The following is a 14,872-nucleotide window of genomic DNA, read 5'->3' as shown; positions in this document are numbered from 1 at the left end:
TGGAGGTGCTTACCACAAATGGAACAATATGGTGTTTGTGTTTTCCCCCACTCCATCCCAAATGGGATATGCCATTTTGCTTTGGGATGTAAACAAGGCTGTCTTTTGAGACATTCTCAGTGCGCTTTATTAACCCTTTCCTTTCCCTGTCAGCTGCAGGTGTTCAGCCCCAGCGAATCCCAGCAATGAGACCCTGAAGTACTGGAAAGAAAACAACATCATTCCTTCAGCCGTCACATGGGCTAATCTCACAGTCTCCGTAAGTCTCTGGTCTTTGCACCCCCCCCCCATTGGAGATGGGTTGACGTCTGTAGCACAGCATTACCAATGGATTAGATCAGAATTTATTAAACCAATAATATTAGCACTTACTTTTTTACAGGTGTACCCTTAAAGTTCTTGTCTACAATTACTATGATCCTGCCTTTCCTCCAGGGAACTTTTCCAAGGAACTTCATGGCTGTGTCCTGATTTGAAATTAGGCTTCTCTGATCCTTGTCTGACACTCCCACTAACGCACTACATCAGGCACCCCGACCTTCGGCCCTCCAGATTTTTGGACTACAGTTCCCATCATCCCTGGCCACTGGCCTTGTTAGCTAGGGATCATGGGAGTTGTAGGCCAAAACATCTGGAGGGGATGCCTGCACTACATTAGCTTTCAGTGGGTTGCAGCAGAACTGTTGTAGTAAAATATGTACAGTGGTACCTCGGTTTACGAACTTAATCCGTTCTGGAAGTCTGTTCTTAAACCGAAACCATTCTTAAACCACGATGCACTTTCCCTAATGAGGCCTCCCACCGCCAGTGCCCTTCCACCATTCGGATTCCTTTCTTAGACCGAGGTAAAGTTTGCAAACTGGGACACTACTTCCGGTTTTGAGGAGTTCGTAAACTGAATTGTTCGTAAACAGGACTTAAACTGAGGTACCACTGTGTTTGCAAAAAGAAAATATGGAAACATAGCTTTTTAAAAATCAAAAGCATGTTCCTCCATTGCTGGAGAAGAACTGTTTGAGAAAATAATGGTTTTGGCTTTTTGTTCACATATTACTGACAAGCCAATTAAGTTTGATGAACTGCTGACAGAACCTGTCTGAACCTTGTTTAAGCCACTGTTTTATTTATTTGTTTCAACAATTTCCAACCTATGTTAGTCAGTTTGGTTTATTGTGTTTAGCAAGCAGCCTTTACACACATAAAATAATAATAACAACAACAACAGGGATACTGCTACTAATAATGATTTACATTTCTACTCCCTGACCCCTAATGGATAAATCACTTCCCGTCCCCCCCCCTCAAGTTTTGTTACACAAATCTGTAAAGCCTTAACAAGAAATTTAAATGTTCTAAAGGATATACAGTGGTACTTCAGGTTACATATGCTTCAGGTTACGTACGCTTCAGGTTACAGACTCTGCTAACCCAGAAATATTACTTCGGGTTAAGAACTTTGCTTCAGGATGAGAACAGAAATCGTGCTCCGGCGGCGCGGCAGCAGCAGGAGGCCCCATTAGCTAAAGTGGTACCTCAGGTTAAGAACAGTTTCAGGTTAAGAACGGATCTCCGGAACGAATTAAGTACTTAACCTGAGGTACCACTGTATATCTCTCAACACCTGTCAGCAAAAAACAGGTCTTTGAAAGAGACGACCTTCCCTTCTGTGATCTTGGCAATGGGCATAGCTGTCAACCTTCCCTTTTTTGCGGGAAATTCCCTTATTTCAGCGCTGTTTCCTGCAGCTTCCCACTGCTATCCCGGATTGTTAGATATCCTGTAGACTGTCTCCGGGACAGGTGAGGCTGCTGATCCCTTATTTTCAAATCCAAAAGTTGACAGCTATGCTGCTGATCCCTTATTTTTGAGGCTGCTGATCCCTTATTTTCAAATCTGAAGGTTGACATCTATGTCAATGGGTGGATGTAATTGTTTCTGAGATCATCATAGAAAGGTCACTCAAGGAGAAAATGAGTTATGCCTTCTATTGATACAGAGTTGCAGCCGCAAATTCTATCCTTCTTAGGAACTCCTTTATGTTGGCCATTCCAGTCTGCTAATGGAACGACATTTAGTCTTGCCTGTGTGAAGGCTATCCTCATTTTAACATTTGGTAAATCTACCAGATATCTTGGCAGGGATGGGTGCAAGGGGATAAAAGAAGCATACAATTTATTCGATTGACAGATGTTGATCTCAACCACTTGAGATTGCATCTCAGTGTCTCCCAGCCTTTCGAGTATTAATTATTTAGCTCTCTCAAAACACTGCGTCACAAGAAAGGGGGCAGAGAGTCCCAAGCTTGTGCCAGCAAGCTGAATTTCACGTTTCCACAAGTTGGGAGCCTTATCTTCAAAAGTTTTCATGAAAGATTCTGATATCTGCTTAAAAAATAGTTTTTAATCCCAAAAGCAGAGCTAGTCTAATGGCTTTGGCTTTAATGGGCATTACACCCAGTTCTGCACGGAGTAGTGCTATTTTTGTAGAAATGGGGACTAACAGGAGTCTGTGCGAATAATGATTTTGAGCTCTCTACAGTGAGTCTAAATTGGCCATGGCCCACAGTGCTGCTTCATATAACAACTTTGGCAACGCTCTGGTCTTATAAAGTTCTAAAGTGGGCTGAACCAAGTTGCCCCCTTTTGTACGGTGGAATCGTAATAGTCCATTTAAAGTTCTATGAGCTAATAGTGTGCTTGATTGGACCTATGCGGACTATTTGCCTGTTCGTACAACAGTTTTAAGGGACGCAGGTAGCGCTGTGGGTTAAACCACAGAGCCTAGGAATTGCTGATCCGAAGGTTGGCGGTTCGAATCCCCGTAACGGGGTGAGTTCCCGTTGCTCAGTCCCAGCTCCTGCCAACCTAGCAGTTTGAAAGCACCTCAAAGTGCAAGTAGATAAATAGGTACCGCTCCAGTGGGAAGGTAAACGGCATTTCCGTGCACTGCTCTGGTTCGCCAGAAGTGGCTTAGTCATGCTGGCCACATGACCCGGAAGCTGTATGCTGGCTCCCTTGGCTAATAAAACGAGATGAGCGCTGCAACCCCAGAGTCGGCCACGTCTGGGCCTAACGGTCAGGGGTCCCTTTACCTTTACAACAGTTTTAATATTTGGGAAAGGCTCGTCTTTTGGAAGAGCTGTTGTGGGCTACTCTAATGGTTCTCTGTCATCCAGCTTTAATGCTTAGGACGTGTCCACACCAGTGTTCCTTATTATATTTAACGTCCTCATCCCTTGCCCTTACTTTTTTAAAGTAACTATCTGAACCATGACATACTTGATCATGGCCCAGCTTTATCATGGTATTAAGTGCCGAACACGTTCTGCATGTTCATGCCTCCACATTTAAGAATTGCGGGCTTGGGATTCTCCCACCCAAGCAATGTTGAATTTGCATAACAGCATCCATGCACACACCCACAGGCTGTTCTGCTGAATAGTAGAGTATCACATTTAGCCCAAATGGAGACTTTATTTCAACTTCATTTTGCCCATTCTTACCTGGTAGGGATTGCCAACCTATGCCCACCTTGATTATTGGACTACAGCTCCCACAATCCTTGGCCCTTGGCAATGATGGTTGAGGGTGAGTGGAGTTGGGAGCCCAGCAATCCAGAGAGCCACATCTCCCCCCTGCTGCAAGTTTAGTATTCAAATTGAGCAGCCCTAATTTATTCAAGGGGACACAGGTGGCGCTGTGGGTTAAACCATAGATCCTAGGGCTTGCTGATCAGAAGGTTGGCGGTTCGAGTCCCCGTGATGGGGTGAGCTACCGTTATTTGGTCCCAGCTCCTGCCCACCTAGCAGTTTGAAAGCACGTCAAGTGCAAGTAGATAAATAGGTACCACTCCAGCGGGAAGGTAAACAGCGTTTCCGTGCGCTGCTCTGGTTCACCAGAAGTGGCTTAGTCATGCTGGCCACATGACCCGGAAGCTGTACGCCGGCTCCCTCGGCCAATAAAGCGAGATGAGCGCCGCAACCCCAGAGTCGGCCATGACTGGACCTAATGGTCAGGGGTCCCTTTACCTTTACGTTTAATTTATTCAAATGCTCATTGCATCTAATAATCACTGATGTTACCATGCCTGCTGCCTGGGCTTTCTTTTCAATGCTTTCATTACACTTGTTTGTTCAGAAATGCCGGAAGATGCTTGGAGAATTCACAGGACCTACATGTGGCGTTGATGGCCCTTTCACCCCGGATGTTCATTTCTGGTGCTGCATTTTGTTTTTTACCACCTTTATCCTGTCGAGTACGCTGAAGAAATTTAAGACCAGTAGCTATTTTCCAAAAAGAGTAAGTAGATAGCAGTAGTGAGCACAGCAAATTCAAACCCTGACAGGGGTATGCTGTCTACCCCGTGTAACAATGACTGGCTGAATTATTTTTCTCTGTTCTGCACAATTACCACATTACCCTGGTCACATGGACAGGCTGGGTTTTTTCTTGGGGGGGGGGGAGTACTTCCTGCTTATCTTCACCTCTACCCTGTGGGGTAAATTAAGGCACCTGGCATTTACCACAGGGAGGGCCAAAAGGTGGCCCTGTTTGTGGCCAGCATCTGGAGCACTGGCAAAGGAGAGACATTGCTTCTCTCTCTTTCACAATGGCAGAGTACAGAGTTATAGCAGATACAATAAGCAGCAGCAGCAGCAGGTGAGGGTCAGGTATCAGGGAGGGGCAAAGTTAGGGTTGCCATATTATGAAGAGCAAAACAGAGGACACATTTGCCAACTTCTACTTTTAGCTGTGGATCGCTATGGCGACTCTCATTTTACATACCCATGAGAAAGAGGGTGTGTCCTGGAAAAAGGGGACGTGTGACAAAGTGGCAGTGAGGTTGGCATGCTGCAAACAAGCAGGCAGACCCAATCCAGTCCTCTTGCTGGTGTGTTTGCACCATGATGACCTTGCCACCGCCACCGCCTCCCCTCCCCTCCTACTTCCTGGTCAACAACAGAAATGTGACTGACAGGAGACCAGGTGAACAGAGGCACCTCACTATGCCATTTGCTACTGCGTGCAGAGACTTTGGGCTGCACGAAGGAACTAATGAACTAAACGAGACATTTTACTTGCTTGGGTTGTGTGCTCAGCTTTTACCTGCATTTTGAGTTGTAATCTGGATTCAGATAGACAAAGCGTTTTCTGTGAATGTTGCCCCGCCCAGGTTAGTATTGTAACCTCCCCATCTGCCCTTGCAGTATGTGGCTTGGCCCTCCTGTTTTTAGGGCATTTTTGAGCATTCACCTCTTCTTGCCTTCTGCTAACTTATTTAATTATGCATTTTTTTAAAATTTATGCATTTACACCCCACCCGTCTTCCAAGGTGGTGTGCACAATTCTCTGCCTCCTGTGAGATGGGTTAAGCCGAGAGAAAGTGATCATCCAGGGAGCTTCATGGCTGAGTGGGAATTTGAACCCTTCCTCCAAGGTCTCAGTCTGACACTCTAACCACTACACCACAGTGGCTCTCAGACTGCATTGTGTTCTGGATTATGTGCATTAATTTGCAAATAGTCCTTCATTGCTGTGAGGCGGCTTAACTCACGGCTTTCTGGCCTGCAGTCCTTTTCAGCCCCTGTCTCAGCCATCTGCATACTAATTAACCTGCTAAGTGCTCTGATAACCAACATATATCCTCTTGCTGAGCCCTCTCTTGTTTTTTTTTGCAACAGATTCGTTCAACAGTAGGTGATTTTGCTATTTTCATTACCATTGCTATCATGGTTCTAATTGACTACTTAGTTGGAGTCCCATCACCAAAGCTACATGTTCCCAGGGTCTTCAAGGTAGGCACCTTTCTTTTGATGATAGATTTGATGTGTGGTGTAGTGGTTAAGAGCGGTAGTCACGTAATCTGGGTAACCGGGTTCGCGTCTCTGCTCCTCCACCTGCAGCTGCTGGGTGACCTTGGGCCAGTCACACTTCTCTGAAGTCTCTCAGCCCCACTCACCTCACAGAGTGTTTGTTGTGGGGGAGGAAGGGAAAGGAGATTGTTAGCCGCTTTGAGACTCCTGAAGGGAAGTGAAAGGCGGGATATCAAATCCAAACTCTTCTTCTTAAGTGCAACTAACTTTTTGGTGTGGAAAATAAGGGATGTCTATGTGATTGGGGCAGAAGAGGACAGCACCATACCAGGTTCTGTCTGTGTTCTGGAGGAGAATTAATATTTCATAGCTAAATGTGCGTAGGGGGAACTGAGGTTTGGGAGTTGTGTTTACTATTTTCAGTGGATGGGGCAGAGAGATGCAGCTAGGTAATTTCAGACTCTGGGCTTAAATGTCTTAGACATCACCAGGATAGTAATGTGTATCACTACACTTACTTCAAAATGTGGTAAGTCATCCCTGCAGTATTCCTATACCTTTTGCTGAGAGGAGTCCTGGACACCTGCTCCAATTGGGCATAGGTAGATTACAGGACAATGAGGCAAGGTGTAGAGTACAGGAGGCGAGAGGAATTCATGGCTTGAAATAAGCAGGTGGGTGTTTAAAAGCAGAGTGGGAAGCAGAAAGATATAATAATAATAATAATAATAATAATAATAATAATAATAATAATAATTTATACCCTGCCCTCCCCAGCCAAGACGGGGCTCAGGGCAGCTAACAACCGATATAAAAACAAGTTGATTGAAATACAACTAAAAAACAAGATTAAAATACAACATTAAAACATTAAAATGCGGCCTCATCACAGGAGGAGAAAGGAAAAAAGAAAGAGAGGGAGGGAATCAAATTGATTTCAAGCCAAAGGCCAGGCAGAACAACTCTGTCTTACAGACCCTGCAGAAAGAAATCAGATCCTGCAGGGCCCTGGTTTCATGAGGCAGAGCGTTCCACCAGGCCGGAGCCAGTGTTGAAAAAGCCCTGGCTCTGGTTGAGGCTAATCTAACTTCCTTAGGGCCCGGGACCTCTAGGGTGTTACTATATATGTACCCTAAGGTCCTCCGTGGGGCATACCGGGAGAGGCGGTCCCATAGGTACGAGGGTCCTAGGCCTGGAAGCAGAAAGATGAAAGCACTGAAGAATTGTGGAATTGGAGGAAGCCTTGATTGAAATAGAAGTTGGTGGTTCTGTCGTCCAGTCAAGGCAGAAGAGACACTGTGGAAACAAGCAAAGGTTGCGGACAGTCCCATCATAACTGAAAATGCTTGAAAGATGCTTGTGCATGGTAAAATATTTGTGTCTTGCCACCCCAAGGTGGATTCAGGGGACCATGTTTATTCTTCTCTGCGATTAATGTTTTGCTTTGCGAAACCTAATGCCCTCTGCTGAACTTGGCATGTGGCTCCACTCCACATTCCCTAAAGTGGTGGTATTCAAATGTCCTCCCCATCACAGTGCTAAGGAACCCCAGCATGGCCAGCTGTGGGATCCCTACATGTTGCGGACGAATCCTGAGCTTATTCTGGAGTATAGTGGTACCTCTGGTTGTGAACGGGATCCGTTCCAGAGCCCTGTTTGCAACCTGAACAGAACGCAACCTGTGTCTGCGCATCTGCGCATGCGTGGGTCGTGACTCACCGCTTCTGCGCATGCGTGTGACATCATTTTGTGTGTCTGCGCATGCACGAGTGGCAAAACCCGGAAGTAACCCTTTCTGGTACTTCCAGGTTGCCGCGGGACGCAACCTGAAAAGACGTAACCCGCAGCGTTCCCAACATGAGGTATGACTGTACACAGTTCAAGAATCCTCTCCGGGTGTGTGTTATAGGGAAAGATCAGTAATGGTGAATTGGCTGTCTTTTGGGTCATTTGCCTGCCATTAACCACCTTCTCACTGAGAACCTCCACTAATTTCCTCAGGGTTTCCCATTGTTGCTAGGATCAAAGTTTGAAAACCACTGCCTATGAGTATCGTTACTAGTCAAAAGTAACCAATCAGGATTACTGACTGCAGCGGTTGCTGCATGGCTTATAAAATACAGCACCAGAGTATGTCTTCTATCCTTTCTTTCTCTTCCCATACCTCTCTCTGGTTCCCCAGGCCTCTTGTTGTATTGTAGCCTTCTCCAGCCAGGTGCCCTCCAGGTATTTTTGATGGCAACTTCCCTATTTTATTTATTTTATATTATACAGTATTTACCAATAACATTGTGCCTGTTATCATATTTAGTACATCCAAGGTTGACAATTGATCTCTTCTATATTGACTACGGGACATGGGTGGCGCTGTGGTCTAAACCACTGAGCCTAGGGCTTGCCGATCGGAAGGTCGGCGGTTCGAATCCCCGTGACTGGGTGAGCTCCCGTTGCTCGGTCCCTGCTCCTGCCAACCAAGCAGTTCGAAGGCACGTCAAAGTGCAAGTAGATAAATAGGTACCTCTCTGGCGGGAAGGTAAATTGCATTTCCGTGTGCTGCTCTGGTTTTGCCAGAAGCGGCTTAGTAGTGCTGGCCACATGACACGGAAAAACTGTCTGAGGACAAACGTCGACTCCTTCAGCCAGTAAAGTGAGATGAGCGCTGCAACCCCAGAGTCATTTGTGATTGGACTTAACTGTCAGGGGTCCTTTACCTTTACCTTTTTATATTGACTCCAATATAAAATGCACATTGCCCAATTAAGATGGAACTTCCATAATCTCTGGCTATTGGCCATGCTGGAAGGGGCTGATGGGAGCTGGAACTCAACGGCATGTGGAAGGCGATGGATTGAGGAGGAGTGCTGTATTGCATGGATCAAGTTGGTCACTATATTGACAAGAGAAGTAGTTACAGTGGTACCTTGGAACTCGAACATAATCCATTCCGGAAGACCATTCGACCTCCGAAATGGTCAAGTTCCAAGCCGCAGCTTCTGATTGGTTCTTGCTCTCAGTGGAAGCTGCATCGGATGTTTGAGTTCCGAGGGACGTTCGAAAACTGGAGCACGTCCGGGTTTTCGGCTATCGGGAACCAAAACGTTCAGCAATGGAGCCGTTCGAGTTCCGAGGTACCACTGTATTTCATAGGGCATAGGCATATTGCCAGGATATGTGTACCTGATTTGATGAGTGTCTCAAAAGTGTGAATCCTTAGGGTCATATCAAAATGTCTGACACCCCAAGCATATGGAGAGCATTTTTAAATTTAGGATGGGGACAGCCGTAGGCAAGGATGTTGTGCACCATGCTGTGACATTCTAGAATTTTCAGGACATCAAGAAGAATAGCAGCTGAGACTGGGCAGTGCACAAACCCTGTGTATTATTCTGCAGCCAACAAGAGACGACCGTGGGTGGCTCATTAGTCCAGTTGGTGACAACCCCGGGTGGACAGTAGTAGCAGCTATCATCCCAGCTCTGCTCTGCACCATACTGGTATTTATGGACCAGCAGATCACTGCAGTTATTGTGAACAGGAAGGAACATAAGCTTAAGGTAATGGTATACTTTGCTTGTTGAAGTCTGCAATACTTTTATTTCTGTTACTATGATATGAGAAGTATAATCATGCTGCCTACTAGGACAGCAGCATTGTGATGGCATTAAAAGGCTCAGATGAAAGATACTTAGTTGCAGTGGCGTAGCGTGGGTTGTCAGCACCCGGGGCAAGGGAAGTAATTTGCGCCCCCTAACCCGTGGATTTGCGCCCCCTAACCCTAACCCCCAGATGTTGTGCCCGGTGCGGCCGGCCCCCCCCCTGCACCCCCCACGCTACGCCACTGCTCAGCCTGCAGAGGCCTCTTCTCAGCCGTGCTTGAAAGGGGCAGGCAGGCACTGCCCCCCACCTCCCCCCAGACAAATAGGACGTTGATTAGTTTTTCAATGGACCTGTTTAAAAGATTTTGTAAATTGTTCTTCTTCCTGAAGGAGCATCTCCACCCCCATTGTTCTGCCTGGACACTGAGGTCCAGCTCTGAGGGCCTTCTGGCGGTCCCCACATGAGAAGCCAAGTTGCAGGGAACCAGGCAGAGGGCCTTCTTGGTGGTGGCGCCCACCCTGTGGAACGCCCTCCCACCAGATGTCAAAGAGAAGAACAACTACCAGACTTTTAGAAGACATCAGAAGGCAGCCCTGTTTAGGGAAGCTTTTAATGTTTAATAGGTTATTGTACTTTAACATTCTGTTGGAAGCCACCCAGAGTGGCTGGGTAAACCCAGCCAGATAGGCAGGGCTTAAATAAATTATTATTATTATTATTATTATTATTATTATTATTATTATTATTATTTGTTTTCATTACTTTGCTCCCCACTCTTGGGAGTGGGGAGAATTCAGCTGTAGAGAGGGCTATAGATTCTGCGAATAAGTCAATAATATTTCCCTCCTGGTCCCTCCATGTGCACCCCTCCATTTGTCAACTCCGAGGAGCCCAGGCTCTGCCTGTCCCTAAGCAGGGGCAGAGGAAGGGGGCGGTGGGGGCGGTCCACACCAGGTGTCATCACTGAGGGGGATGACATTCGGCGCACCGTGACTCCCAGGCCTACCCCGAGCCGTCAGGGGAAGGGGTGGAGATGCGCCGCCTTGCCAGCGGCCTTCCCCACCTTCCCCCTTTGTTTTGACAGCTGGGGGAGGCTTTGGAGTTGTGGGCCGGCGTCGCGCCATTGCCCCTCGCTTCCGGGCTGCTTGGGGGGGGGAGCCTCCCCATAGCTGTTAAAAGGAAGAGGGAAAGGAAGAAGGGCGCTGGCAAAGCGGCATGGCTCCCCACCCCCCAGGAAGCAGCCCAGCATGGACAGCTCGCTCCACCCCCCCCCATGGGCATCTCTCCCCCTGGGACACTCACCCCATGGCATGTGCACCGCTCCGGGCGCTGGAGCAGCTAGATCTGCCTCTGTCCCTAAGGCCAGCCTCTCAGTCCCCCCCCCCCGCCAATCATAGTTAGAAGGGACCCTGGGGGTCATCGAGTCCAACCCCCCCTGCAATGCAGGGATAAATATGCAGCCGTCCCAAACGAGGATCAGAGACGCAACCTTGGCGTTCTCATCGCCGCGCTCCAACCAACCGAGGTATCCACACTTCTCCCAAATGCCCCCTTCCCCGAGAGCTGCCCGAGGATTTGCTGTCGATTCCCCGCGTGAAAATGCTTGCCCATTAAAAGGAAGGGAGGCTCCCTCCGCCCCTGCCACGGGGAGCTCAGCCTGCACTTGGGCAGGCCCTTTGCGTCACGTGCGCTTGGCGCGCTGCTCTTTCCAGCTTCCTCCCCTCCGGGCCAGCGGCTCCACCTCTTTTCCTTTGCCTCTTTGAGCCGCTTAATTCCCAGCAAGGAATTAGCAGGCTCGCTCCACCTCCTCCCCCTCCCGACTTTGCAAGGAATTAGCAGGCTCGCTCCACCTCCTCCTCCTCCCGACTTTGCTGCTGCTGCTGCGCGGCTTTTTTCCTCTACCGACGGCACGCTGTGCCTTGGAGAGGTTCCCACTTCCTCGAGGGGGGCCGGCCAAACGCGCCCCCAAAAATGTTGCGCCCGGTGCGGCCGGCACCCCTGGCACCCCCCACGCTACGCCACTGCTTAGTTGTGTTCTTTCATTTCCGTGGGTCTGCTCCGAGTAAAACTTAGTTGAATGCCACCCACTGGTTTTAATCAGCGATTTGGTCCCATTGCAATTAGTAGCACATTAGACTAATGTAAGCCTCAGTGATTTTAATGGGACTAAAACATTACTACTCCCATCCTTAGCTGGAAGTAAATCTCATTAATGTCAATGGGCCTTGCTTCTGAGTAGGCATGTTTAGGATTGCAGTGTACAACTGGATGTGCCTCTTGCTTGCAGGTATTTTATATATTCTTTGTCATCCTAATCTTCAGGTTTGGAGAAGTGAACATCTCATGCTACTACATTTTTGCAATGTAATGAATAAAAACTGTTCTTCCACTCAATCAAATGTCTTCCTGACACCCAGGAGCACATAATCATGCTTGTTTCTGCTGATATTCACTTTCAGCAATTACATTTATTCCTTTTCTCATATTGTGAACTGAAGCCCAACTGCTTCTAAACTCTGATAGTGATTAATATATTTAGAAAAATTCTGCAAGTGGCCAATATGACCACTTATTTTATTTTAAAAATAAGAGTGAATTTTCATCTTTTCAAGTATTTGAAAAATGGGAACATGTCTGATAATTATTTAAGAATTCTGTGATACGTATTAGTCTTACAAAAATCTGTTATAAAATTGCTAGGAAACCAGCAGTTTATTGGGTTGTTCCAATAAACAGATAACCTGTCTCACGTTTTCTTCCATAGGTAGGCTGTTTAACATAACCTCATCTGCACTGCTAATTTTAGGTATATCACAAACAAATGCCCTCATTAGATCTAAGTTATCTGATGAATAAACGGCTTTATAAAATTCAAAAGGCAAAGTTACAATTTCTTTTTTTGTTTTGTTTTTAATAATCTCTTTCCCTGTTCTAAATTAATCAAGGTGGTAATGTTCTTCTTTTGTTTGTCCACAAACTTACTAGCAAACTTACTTATCGGCTTTATTGCCTTTCTTGAAATAGGTCGGCTTAGCAAATAAGCAGAGATCTTTCTGCTTTTAAAATAACTTGCAAAACCCAACAGTTTTCTATTGACCTCCCAGCAGATCTCAGGGTATAGGAAAATAAATATGGGAGAAAGTATGTTCTCTAACAGATTGTGTGTGTGTGTGTGTGTGTGTGTGTAGTTTTAACTAGTTCAAAGTACTGCCAAAAGTGAAAGAATCTTGCATCTGACAGAGGTTGGATAATCTGCTTCTTACCTACTATCATCTTCCATGGTATGAAGAACTGGGGCCTGGCCTTTGCCATCAGGTGTCCTGTGACCTCTGTTGCATTTCAAGCATGTGACAAACCTTTCTCTAGAATTTGTTAGTATTTGGTAGCTCTCTGAATATATAAGCTTCTAGCTGCCATCTGCTAATGACTTATATCTCCACAGAAAGGGGGCGGCTACCACTTGGACCTTCTAACGGTGGGCGTCATGATTGGTGTGTGTTCAGTGATGGGGTTGCCTTGGTATGTTGCTGCTACCGTTCTTTCCATCAGTCATGTCAACAGCCTCAAACTGGAGTCCAGCGTGGCAGCTCCTGGAGAGCAACCTAAATTCCTGGGCATACGTGAGCAAAGAGCTACCGGATTGATGATTTTTGTACTAATGGGCCTCTCGGTTTTCATCACTAGTGCGTTGCAGGTAAAAGGAACTTTCAAGGTTACAATATGACAATAGCCCCATTTTTGGGAAAGTGCTGAAATTAGATGGTGTTGGTTTTAATATGAGAAACCAGCTTTGGCAATAGCAATTAACTCTGGATTTCTGTTCCAAAAGTGCACTTACGGTATTTGCAGAAGGTGTTTTGGAGAGATGGCCTCATTAAATGGGGGCTTTATATCCTTCTGCTCCTCAGACTATAGGTACCTAGAGCACAGTTTTTTTCTGCATTAAGTTGGAGCCAGATAATTCTCTTATACTCAAAATAGCAAAAATGTCCTTTCTCTCAGCTCCCATGGGCTACTAAATTGACATGTAGACAATTGCATAGTTAGACCCTAATAAGTGTCAGGATTGTGGCCTAAGTCTTTGCTCAGTCTGCAGTTCATTGACAAGATAAGGGTTGGAAGAGTTGCCAGGAGATATCACAGAGGCAGGGAGGAGAGGCTGAGAAGGCAGATTTAGGCTTTCTTGGTGGGTCATTTTATATTATTTGCCGATACAATGACAGCTAGGAACTGTGCTTCAAGAGCTACATGCATCCTATTAAGTGTGCCCTACAAATAAATATATAACTCATCTGTTTGTAATACAAAGTTTGCTGCTTATTAGTTATAGTTGTCTCTATTGACTTTTTACAACCAAGCCTTTATGCTTTATAAATTTTGTACTATGCTTTTAAATGCTGTTTTTACTGTTCTTGGATGCTGTTTGGAGTGTTGTTTTGGCAGAAGGTATGGTGTATAAGTGCTTGAAGTGAATGAATAAATGAATAGTGGAATGATGTGTGTACTCTCTTTCCAGTTTATACCTATGCCTGTCCTCTATGGAGTGTTCCTGTACATGGGCGTTTCTTCCCTGGACGGAATTCAGGTATGCAGTTTGTGAAGCCTCACAAGAAAGGATCCCTTCTCTGTGCTGACCTCATAAATGTCTCGCCCTTTACCCTGTACTTCCGGGTAAGCAGCAGCAACGCAATGGAGGTCAGGGGAGAGGCAGCAGCCTACCATGCCTTCTGCCAATGAATGGGCTGCTGCTCCCTGCCTTTTGGGATAGCGTGGCTTTCTTGCCTTTCAATGTGACAGAAATCCCTTTTATTTATTAATATGAGATAAGAACTGGAAGACAGGGAATCATTTCCTAATAAAATGGAAAGCACATTCTAGTGAAGATTAATATTGCTTTCAAGGTACACCCACATGTTAAAGGCGTTTTGCATCTGTGTCTTGTGTGGAAAATGCCCTTAGCTGTTTTATACAGATTTGTGTAAGGTAGTTCATGAAGTAGGCACTCTATAGTAATTTATGCCTTGTTTCAAATGCTTGATTTATTCTGTCGTATGCTCTCCCTAGTTCTTTGATCGCCTGAAGCTCATTGGAATGCCAACCAAACACCAGCCGGACTTCATCTATCTTCGACACGTTCCATTGCGAAAAGTGCACCTCTTCACTGCCATCCAAATGACCTGCCTCATTCTTCTCTGGGCTATTAAGGCATCTCGTGCTGCTATTGTCTTTCCCATGATGGTAAAAACCTATATATGAATAGGCCATAATGTTATCACGTGGACTGAGATTGCATCTGTAAAAATTGGCCTGTGTTTTGTGTCTTACTGCTGTTAAAAAGCCCCATTTATTAATGGGAATTCTCTTCCCCAAATGACTTTTGTGTCCTTAGCCTATTTCTTTGGTCACACAGTATTTATAAGCCAGTGTACAAAGTGGATAACAGAAGTCGAACCAGAAGGCAGG

The 14,872-nt window shown here is 46.0% G+C and overlaps 1 protein-coding gene across 4 annotated transcripts in view; it reads left to right on the top strand.

Moving 5' to 3' along the window:
• The window catches only part of SLC4A8 (solute carrier family 4 member 8), a 60,217-nt gene that overhangs the window by 39,920 nt on the left and 5,425 nt on the right, over positions 1–14,872 (top strand). For all 4 annotated transcript variants that reach the window (XR_014521216.1, XR_014521217.1, XM_083484437.1 and 1 more), the window contains exons 15-21: positions 154–259; positions 4,137–4,298; positions 5,681–5,794; positions 9,205–9,366; positions 12,852–13,103; positions 13,926–13,994; positions 14,474–14,647. Coding sequence is in view for 2 of the 4 variants with exons in the window: in XM_083484437.1 (XP_083340563.1) it covers positions 154–259; positions 4,137–4,298; positions 5,681–5,794; positions 9,205–9,366; positions 12,852–13,103; positions 13,926–13,994; positions 14,474–14,647 (1,039 nt within the window). In the remaining 2 variants the exon portion in view is untranslated. The remainder of the gene's footprint in view (positions 1–153; positions 260–4,136; positions 4,299–5,680; positions 5,795–9,204; positions 9,367–12,851; positions 13,104–13,925; positions 13,995–14,473; positions 14,648–14,872) is intronic.

This window comes from Podarcis liolepis (assembly GCF_965112155.1).
Source record: "Podarcis liolepis genome assembly, chromosome: 2".
NCBI lineage: Eukaryota > Metazoa > Chordata > Lepidosauria > Squamata > Lacertidae > Podarcis > Podarcis liolepis.
Note: the sequence above shows the minus strand (reverse complement) of the source record. Positions and strands in the feature narration are given on the sequence as shown.